Genomic DNA, 15,436 nt, shown 5'->3' with positions numbered 1-15,436 from the left:
ATGTTTATATGGACTTTTTTACTTGAAATAAACCAAAGAATCGCTCTGTTGAGTATGACAACATACTTAACTAACACCCTGTATATTCACTCCAGATCAAAAGTTTAGAAACAAATTTTTCAAAATTGACATTTTTGAGATTACTTAGTCAAATAACAATGTGTTTTTTACAATAATTCTTCAGATTCAATAACTGTCGTATAGAATTATTATTAAAAAAATATTGTTATAGATATTTGAAAGTCATGCCCAAAAATGTCAATTTTTTAAAAGCGTTTTCAAACTTTTAGTCTGGAATATATATAATAAGATAATTACATTTGTATATTAAATTATATATATAATAAGATAATTGCATTTGTATATTAAATTATATATATAATAAGATAATTACATTTGTATATTAAATTCAAAAACCAACCCGTTATGTACGTGACATTAATTATTAGATAACATATTACGTTCAAGTCATACAATGTTTAACATACATCCGATTATTTTACAAAATTTGTTTATCTCACATTTTGTACGAATCTCACTAGGCTCTACACAAAATGTATTGATTTGGTCTGGTTTATATTTACATAACGGAAAAACTTAATCGATATATCGACGACACTTTCGTCACTACACAATCCAATAATCGTCCGGACATTTTACGCGTGCATGCAAGAGTGATTTTTCTTCGTGTCACTCGTCTTCTAGCTTACTTAGTCAAGACTGACTTAGTCTATGAACGATATTTTCTAATTCTACACTATATATATATATATATATATATTTGGACATGATATTATGTGTGCGTGCATACGTATATACGTGTGTGAATGTGCGTCTTTGTATGTGTCTCTGTAAATTTATGACTGATTTGATATTTTCATAAGTCCTGATGAGTCTGAAGTGTGTGAAGGATAATTAATACTGTGAACTGCAGTCGAAATATCTTAATCGTGATAGTTATTGTTGTTGCTGTCGCTGTTATTATTATTATTGTCATCGTCATCGTCATCGTTGCCATAATCAGCATTCTCACACACATTGTCACGATCATTATTATTATTGTCCTCTTGAAGCTACGCTGTCTCTCTGATAAGTGTTCTGACTTTGCTAATTACACTTTGCGATACACACTACGTAAAGACGATGTAAACATTTCGAAAAATAATTTTAATAGTCATTATGCATGCTTCTTAGTAGCTCGGAAAAAAGTGGCTCGCCTTATTCCATAAATAATCGATAATTTTTTTTGGGACCGCTGGTCGGATAGACAAATTCGACGGCTCCTTCCAACGATCAAGGAGTTCGAGTATGTCGTCCCTCGAAAATATCACCACCGAAACCATAAGCTGCCTTACATTTGCGGATTCTTATACAAAAAAAAACGGTACGTAGATGAGCATAAACTTTGACTTTTAAAAGTCATAAAACGCTTTTCCGCATATCCGCATGAAACGTATACAGGGTATAACTGAAATAACGCCCACTAATCATATAGTGCTATTCCTAAAAAAAACTGAGACGAAAAGTCCTCTACCATTTTGCAATTTTCACAATATTTTTTTTTAGTTACCCAATGAGCAAAAAAACATGGAAAGATATCTCAAAATTGTCTTGTACATCGATTTTATCCGTTTATTCGGCAATATTTAGAAATTAATATCTCGTTAATCATTTGTTTTCTTCTCATAAAAGTTTAAGAATTTTTTCAGAATTTTTTATCAACTTTTTAGTATTGCATTTTCTTATTTTTACCAACATGAGAAAATACGGTATTAAAAAATTCTGAAAAAATTCTGAAAAAATTTTCATAACTTTATGAGAAGAAAATAAACAATTTTTATCTCTAGCAGCTTTTCTGTAAAGTATTTGAGTAAAAAATTATTGAAAACCAATATTCAGCGATTTTTTATAATTAACATCTTGTTAACTATTGCGAAAATTGCAAAATGCTAAACTTTTCGACTCAGTTTTTTTATTAGGAATAGCACTGTATGATTAGTGTACGTTATTTTAGATATACCCTGTATAATTCAAATATTTCTTCAAGATACGAACGGTATGCCGACGTTATGGATTGGCACGTCTCTGGGATCTGTACAGACTGTTGTATTCAACACGCCTGCCCACAGCGAACGCCATGCTCACCCAGTGGTTGTGTCTACTTGTAGTAAGCGAATTTTTCTAGTATTTGATAAATTTTAAAATCTTACAGCTTTGACCAGTAAGTTATGAAGCACTCCTATAAATTAATAAATAAACATTCTATATCTAACAGAAAATAAAGTTGAATAATGTTTATTTTTATAACAATTTTAATATTAAATAAATTTTATAAATTTTGTAAATTCTCTTTTGGCTTTTATTACTGCCTTTTTCAGGAGGACAAAAAAGTGTAATAAATTGAAGGTGTTTAATACTTATAGCCAAGACTGTATTTATATAGTTGTAATTTCTTTTTAACTTAGTTTTAAGTCATACATAATGTGTGGTTTAACAAATGTTTTATGTATACAGATGGATCTACTTTCAAACTCAAGGGTTGTATCTTATCGATGTCATTCTTAGACTGCAACGGCGCTCTGATCCCGTATTCATATGAATCTTGGAAAGACGAGAACACGGATGGCAAAGAACGAAACAGTAGGCTTTATTTCCTGTACTAATTACATATATACACGAGAATAGAAGATGGATGTATTTCTCATATATTCTGTGATTTTTGCGTTTGCTTTGAAGACTCTTTATATGCATCGCTTAGAGTATATTGCATTAACGATATGGATTTTTGTTAAAGAGAGTCAAGGAAAATGTACAAATAGCCGAATGTCACCGTCGACGAACACGCAAGTCAGCGGGGACAACTTCGAGGACAGACAATTTGTCGTGCTTGTATCAGAGAAGCAAGCGAGAGTTGTGGCATTACCTTCCCAAAACTGTATATATAGGCAACAGCTAGCGGAGACTCATATCGTAATTAAAGCAGAAGTTACCTCACTCAAAGGTATAATCCATGTTATTTTTTAACATTCTGATTTTTATTCATTATTATATTTATTATCTAATTATCTTAAATATGCAATCTTTTTGAAATTCATCTTCACGAAACATTTTTGTTTAGATAACGTCTGCCTGGTATGTTATGTTTCGAATGGTCACATCACAACATATAGTTTGCCCAGCCTGAGACCGCTGATAGACGTCGATTTTCTACCTCTTGTAGATTTGAGGTAAGAAAAGTAACTCCTTTCTAACTCTTTTATTTTAGATATCAAAGCAATATGATAGTGGCAATATTTGCACATGATGCGTTGCACTATACGCTATTGTAATATCGCAAAAATTTCTATACTTTTTACTCTTAATATAATACATATATTTACATATTAAAAAAAATCTTAAAAATTACATATATATACTACATAATTCAAAATGATATACAAACATTATACATAGATCCAAAGATTATATATTTCATATATATATACATATATATATTAATATATGACGCAGTCATAACTTAGCAATGCTATGCTAGTAATGTTAATATTTGTAATAATTTGATACGTTTCTTCTATATATTTAAAATCGATAAAATTAGCTTTTCAAGAGACACACTAAGCTTGCATAGAAATTATTTTTATCATTAATCTTGCATTAAGGCTATCATATAAAAATGTAAAAATCTTTTTGGTGTAAGTATTCATTGCCATTGAAGCTATTTTCTAACCAATGCTTTACAGAGAAATTACAATTGATAGGTTGGAAAACGGTTGATATTATATTAAACTCAACTTTTAAATGTGGTAATTTTATACGTAATTATTGCTTCTTATTAGAAAACAGAAATAGGAGCTAGCTTTTAAAAGGTAAAGGGAAGTCCAGAAATTCTTGTTTAAATTAAACAGCGGCGAATCTTTTGTCGTTTACAATCGAAGGCTTATTTACTGCATTCAAATATTTTTAAATCGGTATATCTTTTAATCGATTATGTTTTAAATAAGTTTCGTAGCAAAATTTATCTTCTGCATTTGCATAGCTGATTATTACAAGTTATTTTTTCAACATTTTATTATTACGATGCATGAAATTGGTTAATCTTATTAAAATTTTGCTTATTTTCATCATCGTTTAAACTTTATATTTATTCGCAGTAGAACATTAATAAACACAAATTTGAAATCGACTAGCATCATCGAGTAGATCTAGATAAGGTACCGAAGCCAGAGATATATGCGCTACTGTCACGTAAACGATATTATAGTTGGCTATCAGGTACTTATATTCTCAAGAGTATTTCGATTTACCAATTATATTTTCTATCAAATTCTATTTATAATAATATACTATACTATTTATATATGTGTATAATACTTCTCTAGGAGTGTGCAATTATCAAACGTTCTGTGCAATATAATTTAAAGATTCATCTATTTATAGTTATACAAATTTTAGAAGCACAAGTTTATAACTAAACAATTTAGAAATGGATAATATGGCACACTTCTAGAAATTTCTTTTTATATTAAGGATATTACGCGAATGTTTAGGAGCTAATAAATTCACAGCAGCTTATCTTCTTCTTGATGTTTAATAACATTGCTATTTGTGAAATCGCCTAAAAAAATATGAAGAGTTGACGATAATTTATACACGTAATATATCTATACATATAAATATTGCTCTATATTTATACTCAATATTTATCAAGAAGTGAATTAATAATTACTAACAATAATGTTAGCATGTGACTTTTCTCTATGCAATAAATGCACTCGTTAACCCTTAACACAATTAAAGCATGTGTCATTTGTAGCATTTTTACGAGCACTTCTACTACTGCACTCTTTATCTCGAAGCATATAAGCTTTCAGAGAATGCAGCATTGTGAAACGAATGAAAATGCGGATTTGCTTTTTAAAATTAAAATTGAAAATATTTTTGATCCTAATTCGGACTTACCTATGTTTTTTCGCATAACGTTTCACAATCACGCGATATAAAATTGTCTATCTGTAGCAATTCTTCATCTGCAAATTTTAACTTTTATTTTGAAATTTTTCTATCTCATTATATATGTATCATATCTATTTAACAAAATCTGCCACTACACTACGAACTTTCAGGCAACATTTACCATATTATCGTCTGTTTCACTTACAAATTTTTCTACATGTACAGATAATAAGATCGTGCGAACATATTATGATGAGTCTTCTTGAAATTAAAATAAATATTGGACTGTCTGTGTGTTTTAAGGGTTAATGCTAATTAACGATAACTATATCTAATATTAACCCGTGAATCTTATATTAACCCGTGTACGGTCGAGCGCTCACTTTTCTCCTGTCTCTAAAATCTCTAACAGTTTTCAGACCACAAAACACGGCATTGTAGACCCTATGTTGACCATATGGGGTCATCAACTCTTTGTTAATGGCGATACCGATCAGTAAGTCATCTACGAGTATAAAGTACAACTAACCACACGTAAACCTTGACACAACACAACACGAGTGCCTTGCGTGCAATGTACTATCTCCTTTCAATTTCATGATTTTTTTTCCAGCTTCATAATGTTTCACATAGGAAAGCGTTCCTCCCGTCACTTGAAACCTCTATAACTATCAACCTAATTTTTATGATAGACCATGATATTGTAATTTTATATGCAGTCTATTATCTATGAAACAACGCATTGTAGTAAAGCTGCCTTGTGCATATTTTTTGCAGGATCGCAAAGACGCTTTGCTTCAGCAATCGAGGCCATGGTTTATATCTCTCATCACCAATGGAAATACAGAAGTTCTCCGTTTCGAGTGAATTCTGGTATTGTTTTATATACACATCACTTCTATTTAATTCTATAAAATATGTAATTTTTATACTGAATTTATACTGATACATTCTTTTATTTAACATTAAATTTTACTTAAAATGTAAGTTATATTTTTATTTGGTTAGCGCCGAATTGACGGAGATGATGGGTGATCTGTTTATTGGCCACGATATGCCAGAACCGCCTAAAGAGAGTTTCTTCAAAGGTTTATTCGGTGGTGGTTCGAGGAGTCTCGATCGGGAAGAGTTATGTAAGTAGACATTTTTACTGAATTAACAAATTGAAAATAATAGAAATGAATAATTTGGAGCAAGCTAACTCTTATTGATGCTGATTATAGTCGGTGAATCCAGCGGTCGTGCGTCGCGCACAGTGGCGAAACATATTCCAGGACCAAACGAGGCTCTCCGAGAACGAGTCTCTAGCGCAACGGGCGAGGTAAATATGGCACATCAGATGGTGTTGGAACGCGGCGAGAAGCTATCGCAGCTCGAAGACCGGACCGCACGTATGATGTCGGAAGCTGAGAATTTTTCTCAGAGCGCTCATGGATTGATGCTCAAGTACAAAGACAAGAAATGGTACCAACTATGAGAACGCCATTCGATCCGAGCCCGATGGGACGACGCATGTTTCTTTAGTTACTTAGCGTTCGTGTTTCGTCTATGAGTTTTGTCGTATTAAGAAACTAAAAGCTAGCTATACTACGATCCTCACGCACACATGGGAAACTTCTACACGAAGGGAGAGAGATAAAGCAGATATATGTACATGCGATCATCTGTGCGACGCACACGGTACACACGCACATGTTGTAAACGAGAAACAAAAAAAACATATATTTCAAAGCGGATAAGTATTGCGACGATCTCTCAAATGTGTAAATCTTTGCGTATGAATGAATAAAAGAGAGACGTCAGCGAGATAAAAGTCGCGGCTACGCCGTGATGCATTTGTGCGGATGTGACACACATGTACGTATAATTATTTAAAATATAAAGTACTTATATACGCAATGATGCGACAGAAATATACGCGAGTCAATATAAGCAATTATGTAATAATTCGCCTTTTAACCGGTGGCACTCGTTAATTCATTCGGACGTCCTGTGAACGTGTTTAATGGCGCCTTGCCTTGTTTGCTTCTCAGCAAAGAATTGCCAATAAGTATTTACGAACGTCACATTGTTGCAGAGTTTATGCACTTTCAGGTAGATGGAATCGAGTGAAACGCTAAGAATCGCATTAGTTGTAAATCGACAAAAAATAGTACTTATATATATATATATTACATGAGTTCTCCTATATTAAATTAATATATGTATTATAAAAAGAGAATATATATTATTGGAATAAAATACACATGGCTATTCATATATCATTAATGCCATTGGAAACTCTTACAGTGTAGTATAAAACACATTTTAGAAAAGAGTTGTTATTAACTAATAATTCTTATTCCGCAATGTAAATTTTATAATCATGTACATTGTAAGAGCTGACTTGTATTTAAGTATTTATCGTTACACGATCGTAGACATTTTCTTAAATATGCGTTAAGGAATAGAATAAATGATCAATGCGATTCTTAAAATTCGTAAGTCTATCGAGTTATACAAGTGCAAATGAGAAATTTGTTAGGCTCGACAGAAATGATTTTGTGGATACTTCATGAAAGTTACGAACGCAGGCAAGACGGCACAGCGACACCATTCCGAATGCATTGACAATAAATGTAGTTAATTACTCGGTGAGAAAGAGTATTGAATAAAAGTTGAATGCAATGAAATATATTTTATCCAGAATGGCGGGTGTTGCGCAGGCCGCAAAAGCTGCTATACTCGCCACGCTGATAAGAATGTATTAGTTGTTATCGATTGTAGTTATCGCTAGACATGCTATGTATATAAAGAGATGAATACAAGTAGGACAGATTTCGCGTTATAAAGCTGTTTATATAACAATGTATTATGAGTTACGCTATTTCGATGCCGACGATAAATTCAACTGGATTTACGACACATTTAACCGACGTGACATGAATTAACAACACTATTGTAATTTTAGCACTACACATATAGTTTAGATTAAAATTAAAGACAATATATAAGATATAAAATATACATATATAAATAACCAAAATATGTATATGTATATATGTGTATATACAAGAAGGTATATGTATATATACATATATATGTGGTCATATGTATATGTATATGTTTAAACATATAAGTATGTATGTGTTTAAACATATAAACATATGTATATGTTTATAAATATATACATATATATGTTTATACATATATATGCGATAAATTCGTTTGAATTTATCGGGGCTCTGAATCGTCGTACTGCTTCCATAGCAATAACTGTATAGTTGATGTTTATGGTACTAATCACTCGTATACTTAATAATGTGGCCGCAAAAGATTACTTAGAACGCATTTTTCGAATTGATTCGAGCTCATGATATAATTTCCCTTGGACAATATACACGTATAGAAAATCCGTTGTCCCATTACACACTCTTATCACGGGATGTCTTCACTATTGATTACTAGTACAAAAGAGCGCGAGCTCGTTCGTCGAATTGTAGTGTACGAACTGTAGTTGAAATCCGTATATTGATGCTGAATTTGTAATACGTTCGTGAGAGTGCGCAGATTAGTGTCGAATCTAAAGTTTCGATCCCGTTTTACCTAAACTGCTAACTTTGACAAACGTTCCACTATCTTACTATCTAGAATTATTATTCCTCGAATACCCGACACTCAGTATGTAAGCAGTTCAATGGTAGATAAGATACATTCAAAATAAAATATAAAGTATCCTAAGCAGCGGAGAGATTTGTTAATGCCCGAATTACGAATGCCGGAAATACAAATTAGAGGAGAGAGGTGTTCTTTCAGTGAAGGATCGTTTACCGTTGTAATAATAGAATACATAGATTTAATGTGAGCTAGTTACAGAGAACAGGCATATTATATTATTATTTAAATGTTGCAGTAATATATTCTAACATTTGTTGCACAAAGATTATATATTCGTCGATATAGTTTTTCATTATTTATCAAAGAATTTAATCATATCTCAAAGAAAAATTCTAATAATAATAATCTACTACTTTACAAGCCATAGTGCATAAAAAAAGCCTATATGAGGTCAGAAACGCGATTACTCAACCGTAATTAATCGATTTGCTTGCCGCTTTAGTTTCACACCACTTATATTTTTTTGTAATATAGTCTTGAAACTCAGCAAATGCTATTTATAAAGCAAAGTTTTAACTCTCTCTTTCTAGCCCATATTTATTCTAATTAAATCAAATTATTGGGAGATAGAAGAAAACTTTTGTTTTCTATATCATTTTCATTATTATATCTGATTAATAATATATTGTATAAGTAATAGCGTACAACAATTATAGAATCGTAGAGTGTACAGATATGTCTAAACTATAGGTAAATATATAGCTCACATACATACACGATATTAATTAATTTTAAACATGATCTACAATGCTAGAGAGATTATCGCTGGGCTGGACAGAGATAAACAGAACATATACATCTTAAAGTCCTCTTGTAGACATCTGCAAATAGAGATATAACAGTTACCTTTACCATGTATTTAATCAATTTTTGTACATCGACATATAATTTTTTAAATCATTAATTAGACGTGAATAAAAAAAACGGGAGAGATTTTTTTCATAAACTCGAGGCCGATTTTATCAATATATGTATCATGTTCCTCTCTCTTTTTAAATTATAATATCTTGCCTTTTTTAAAAAGGCTTTGATATTGTTGCATATAAGTTTTGATTCACTAGTTTTGAGTGCAAGTAGTAGCGCTACTAAATTCAATATTATAAACGAAGTTTATCTTTAAGCGTCGAAATACCTAATATTCTCAATTTATACTATTAACTATTAACGATCTAGTAGAATTTTTATTTTTCAACAGATAGACGATATAGGTATCATCTTATAATTGTAAGAGTACTGCCTCGATTACAGACTGTATCTTGGCTCCAATTTAATAAATGAGTTTTACTCGAAGTTCCAAAACGACATATCATCTCTATATTATTGTAATGTCGCTTTATATCAAATATAATTAATTTTGCATAATACCTTTTTATCTTAAAAGAACATGATTGTCAAACTTGTCCTCTTCTGAAACAAGAATTGGGTGCATTCCATTTGGTGATACAAGTGTCTTTCTATCTTTGTTACTCTTTGAATACCAAGAAACATAGAATGATGTTTGTGTCGACTTGTATCATTAAATGAAAAGCACCCACTGTGTTTATGATTTGCGTGTCATTTGCTATGTGTACATATACATACTGTTTCGTTTTTATTATAATAAGTATTTAACATTAACTGACACAGTCAAAATGATTAATTTTATATATATTTTTAAATTGTTTAAATTTATAATTTAGTGTAATACTCTCTCTTTTAGAGTCGACTTTATTATCTCAGACATAAGTTCTGATTATAAAATTATTTAATTTTGCATTAGGGCAATCAAATAAAACGTAACGGACGACAAATTCAGACATTAAAATCAACTAATATGTTAATAATCATTATGGTTGGCAAGGCACTTTCTTCATTGTGAAACCAGATGACGGATGTCCTGTTCATAAAATTCTTTAGGCTGGGATCGAACCTATTCGCAAACAATCTTCTGCACTACTGCATCCGACGGAAATTTTCTGTCTTTTAGATTTTTCTTCAGATCTCCAAAGGTGTGGAAATCGCATGGCGATAAGTTCGAGCTGTAGGCTGGGTGCTTCAGTATTTCTCAGCGGAACTGTGTCGCTATGCAATTTCCACATCTTTGGAGATCTGTACCCCGAGTCTGTGATTTTTAACGACAGTGTCGGTATCGTTATATTGTCATGCAGATATTATACATGGTAAAAAAGCTGCAATGACAACATAACGGTATTGAACTGTCATTAAGAGTTACAGAATTGGAATACTGGAGAAGAATCTGGAAGGCAGGAAATTGCTGTCGGATGCAGCAGTGCAAGAGGCTGTGAGTGGGATCCCAGCCTGAGGAATTTTATGAACAGGGCATCCGTCGTATGATTTCACAATGAAAGAAGTGCCTTGCCAACCATGATGATTATTAACATATTAGTTGATTTCAATATCTGAATTTTTCATCCGCTATGTTTCATTTGACTGCTTCAATACATTAAATTATAAATTAAATGACCTTTGCGCATCGAGTTTCAACGCCACAAGTAGAATAATCTTTCGACAATTTCCTTTACGTTTCTTTTAAAGAAAAACTTCATTTTTGGTTTAGCGATCGTAATGTTCAGTATGGCAAATGAAAAGATTGCATTGCATAATAAACTTTCCCTCATGAATTTTAAGAAAGAACCGCGTAGGTCAAAGCTCTCTTGGAGAACTTCGTTCTTTTTTTGCCCTGCTCTTTAACCAGAAGGAACGGTGACTGCTATCGACACCCGATCTGTAATTAAATTAATTTCTGTGCCTCCACCTTCGCCAGTTATAGGCATCGGCATGGAATAATGCACCGGCGCGACGCGTTGCGACGCGGTGCGACGCGACCCGGCGTCGGCGAAGGTGCTCTCGACCGCACTCTCGCGCACACTTCTCATTTCCAATTTAAAAATAATGAGAATCTACCGCGAATAGGTGAGGCTGTCGCGCACAGATACCCATTGACTGCACTGGCGTCTCGACCGCGCGCAAAGTGGAATGAATTGAAAAAAAATTCAATTTAGCTTCGGGTATACCGCATAGCCGCCGACTCGTGTCGTGACGCGACGCGACTTTTCTCGCCATAAAGGGAACAATGGATCGAAATTTATTTGTCCCAGCTATTTATCCACATCGCGGTTTCTCGAATAAGATGTACACGAGTAACCGCCCTTTAGATTCAGCTAAATATATTCCTCAAATATTCATAAAATGTTCTTAAAGTCTCAAAGTAACGTTCTAAAAATATTCCGGTATATTCCCAAAATATTGGCCATTCAAGCCAGACGAAGCAGCTAGCCTGATCGTCGAGCAATTGAATATGATTGATTGGATCAACGAAACCGATATTATCGTTAAGAATTACAGAACTCCAATGCTAGTGAATTATTATTTAAACGAAATTGATATTATAAAAGAATACATTTTATTGCCTTTCATCTTAAAGCCTAATTTAGCGAGACGTCCTGGGCTAAATATTGTACCTTTTATTCCATCTTAAATATTTGGATCTTATGAGTAATACAGCTTCACCGCGTCCATTTGTCAGTGGAGGTGCGTATTGTTTGCGGGTGAGCCATTTTAATAATACGTACAAGAAATACCTACTCATATAATATTCTAAACATTCTAATATCATTTCAACATTCTTCTATTGTTCTGGAATATACATACGGATCATTTGGAGTACAAATAAAAAATGGGAGAAAAATTTAATACTATTAAATTGGTTATGCGATTAATTATTTATTTTAATTATTAAAAGTATTAGCAACAATGCTTTTAATACTCAAAATAAGTAATTAATCACTAACCATATAATTTAATATTTACAGAAATAAATTTCTCTAAGGGTGCCCAGTTAACGCTAATCATTTACGAAAAATTTGTATTCCTAATGTGCCAAATATTCCGAAACAGTAAAAAAATTTCTATAGAATGTTTAAATATTATGAAACATTCAGAATATTTTATAAACACTTCTTATCTGTATCATTTTATAAACACTTCTTATCTGTATTACAAAAATCATTCATTCGCGAGCAGTACGCATGACATTTTCGCCGACAAAGGGTCAAGGCGAAATGTATTAACTTGTAAATAAGAATTATATGAGAAATAATATAAATAGCGCAGTATTCCGCTTGTAAAGTGAGCTCCGTGAGCCCCTAAAATTGGGATCCAAGGTGAAAGTACATAAAATGTGTTTTTGACAGTATAATTTTGTTTGAAAGTTTATTTAAAGATCATCATCGGACCTGGAATTTCTAGAAAAATTATAATTTTGCGGAATATACAGGATGTTTCTTAAATAGCGGACACTAATCATATAGCGTTATTCCTCATTGAAAATTGAGTCGAAAAGTCCTTTATAATTTTGCAATTTTCGCGATGATTGACGAAATATTAATTTCTAAATATTGCCAAATAAGTCCGTATCCGGCTGCTCAAACATTAACTATCACGAAAATTGCAAAAAAGTAGAGGGCTTTTTGATTCAATTTTTTATAAGGAATAGCATTATGTGATTCGGTAATCGCTTACTCGGCAATCTTTAGAAATTAATATTTCGTCAATCATCGCGAAAATTGCAAAATTATAAAGGACTTTTCGACTCAATTTTCAATGAGGAATAACGCTATATGATTAGTGTCCTCTATTTAAGAAACACCCTGTATATGAAACATTTTCTGAGTTTATAACGATATACAAATGGAATATTTAAAGATTACTTGAACGTCTCTTTTACATTTGACAAATATTTCGGAATATTCCGGGATATTCTTGAAATGTTATTTTGGGATTTTAGGAACATTTTACGAATGTTTCCAAAATATTTAGCGTTAGCTGGAGTGATGGCCGTTCATAATTTTAAAAAAATAATTTAAATAAAAAAAATTATTTCCGTCATGAAATGCATGGATATTATTTATGGATTTTGGGGAACTGGATCCTGGATATAGTCGAAAGACTATATCGTTCGGCTACGGACGCTCATTCTTTCCGATCGATTATAGCGATCGACGTCCCGAAGATCGAGGGCCATTCTCGCGCTGCTCGAATGACAATGACGGCTTGGCAAGCACGCCGTTTGTGTCGGACGAACGTCGCGTCGGCAACGCCAGTAAATAGGAAAACGAATAAAGATCCGAGCGCGAAGGAGCCGGCAGTCTGTCTCGGGCGCGCGCAATAAAATGTAAATTCGCGGCAATTCGCGCCTCACCCTCGCCTCCCGGTATCGGCACCCGGACGCTCCTTTTCTCGCCGTTCCTCGTTCCTCGAGATCCTTGTGTAACGGTGAGTAAGTGGCGAGTGCCAGCGCGGGGCGTTCTCGGAGCCCGCGGGCTTCACCGTCATTTGCATGAGTAACGGCGGAGAGCGCCCGGAACGGTGAGGCTAAGGGGTAGCGAGACGAGTAATTTATAGTCAATAATTCTTGCCAAGGCAATTTTCGCATCGAGCGCGAACGTTTCCTCGGAACGACGGAGACGACGGCGGCGGCGGAGAAGGCGAGAAACGGTGGGAAATGAGGCGGAATGTTAAATAGCCCGTCGTCTCTTTCAGGTAGTCCTAAAACTGTGCGCGGAAATCACCCGCGAGACGATTCTACCCCAGTAAGCACAAAGTAACACAGTAACATACTACATAAATGTTATTATTTACTACTCGACATTGTAACTGTTATGTATAACATGTAGTGTTATATTACAATATTATATTGCTGAGTGGGAAATTATAATATTGATGTAATATTAGCTGTAAGCGTTATAAGTAAGTTACAAACATTTGATTACAAAAGTATTTTAATGAACGACTATGATAAAACGCGTTATAACGATTAAATATAAACGCGTATAATATAATTTCACTGTGAGATATACAAGTTTTAGTGTTTCTAATAATATTTTAGGTTATATTAACATATCTTGCATATAGCTATAGCTATACTAGCATATAACTTCTAGATATATATTAGATCTTTGAATTAATTTTTACACAGAACTAAAAACTGTACTGTCAAAATATATCTCATTATTTTTGCCTTCAAATCCAATGAAGACTGATCGTCTTCAAAGAATTATTTCGCTAAAACATAGGTGAAAAATCTCATAATGTTGTAACGTTGTAACTCTTATGATATATCCTGTGTGGTTTTTTAATTACGAGAAATAGAGCTTCTCCGCGTTCATCTGTCGGTGGTGCCGCGTACTGCTCGCGAATGAACGATTTTAGTGCTTTTTATTTTAAATATGATTAATACACTTTTGATATATTAATTACATCTAGGAGATCTAATTTTCAGTTCGTTATAAAACGTATAAAATGAATTTAAATCGCTTGAGTTTGTTCATATATACATTATCATTAATTAATTTTTCTAAACAACTAAAAAGAGACAACGTCATGCTGCGCTATCGTGGCTCTTGCTGTTTACTCCTCTTTTTCTTTCTTTCCTTTTTATTTATCGCGGCACGTGGCACTTACGTGCAGAAAGTTTAGCCGTGACGCCGAGGGAGGCGAAGATTACCCGGGCAACATAAAACGATACCGAGGATATAAAGGCGCACGGCCGATATTAGATATCAAACCACCCGCCTTAACCTTCCGCCTTCGAGTATCCCGCCGAGAGCTATCAGACTGATAGAATATGTTCGACGTCGTCGTTGTCGTCGTCGTCGCGACGGTGCTGCAGCCCCACCTCCCAAATTCTACATGTCGGCAGTATACATGTAATCGCCGTACGTACGCTGCTTTATTTAGAGCAGCTTTTATCGCGCGCTCGAGGTTAACTTGTGTCCCGAATACTCACTTACTCCCTTCGCACCCCAATGAAGCTATTTCACCTCTT

General features: G+C 33.4%; 1 protein-coding gene across 7 annotated transcripts in view; it reads left to right on the top strand.

Annotated features, from left to right (window-relative positions):
- Positions 1–7,100, top strand: part of Tomosyn (syntaxin-binding protein tomosyn) — a 42,504-nt gene extending 35,404 nt beyond the window's left edge. For 4 of the 7 annotated variants that reach the window (XM_018452000.1, XM_018452003.1, XM_018451998.1 and 1 more), the window contains 9 exons: positions 1,268–1,384; positions 2,048–2,167; positions 2,515–2,640; positions 2,795–3,001; positions 3,119–3,227; positions 5,366–5,449; positions 5,731–5,826; positions 5,962–6,086; positions 6,177–7,100. In XM_018452000.1, coding sequence (XP_018307502.1) covers positions 1,268–1,384; positions 2,048–2,167; positions 2,515–2,640; positions 2,795–3,001; positions 3,119–3,227; positions 5,366–5,449; positions 5,731–5,826; positions 5,962–6,086; positions 6,177–6,430 — 1,238 coding nt within the window. In that variant the 3' untranslated portion in view covers positions 6,431–7,100. Of the gene's footprint in view, positions 1–1,258; positions 1,385–2,047; positions 2,168–2,514; positions 2,641–2,794; positions 3,002–3,118; positions 3,228–5,365; positions 5,450–5,730; positions 5,827–5,961; positions 6,087–6,176 lie in introns of all 7 variants that reach the window. The other 3 variants (XM_018451997.1, XM_018452001.1, XM_018451999.1) reach the window with 2 other exon arrangements.
- Positions 7,101–15,436: the final 8,336 nt, after the last annotated feature.

Source organism: Mycetomoellerius zeteki, unplaced genomic scaffold (genome assembly GCF_001594055.1).
Source record: "Mycetomoellerius zeteki isolate Tzet28-1 unplaced genomic scaffold, Tzet1.0 scaffold327, whole genome shotgun sequence".
Taxonomy (NCBI): Eukaryota; Metazoa; Arthropoda; class Insecta; order Hymenoptera; family Formicidae; genus Mycetomoellerius; species Mycetomoellerius zeteki.
Note: the sequence above shows the minus strand (reverse complement) of the source record. Positions and strands in the feature narration are given on the sequence as shown.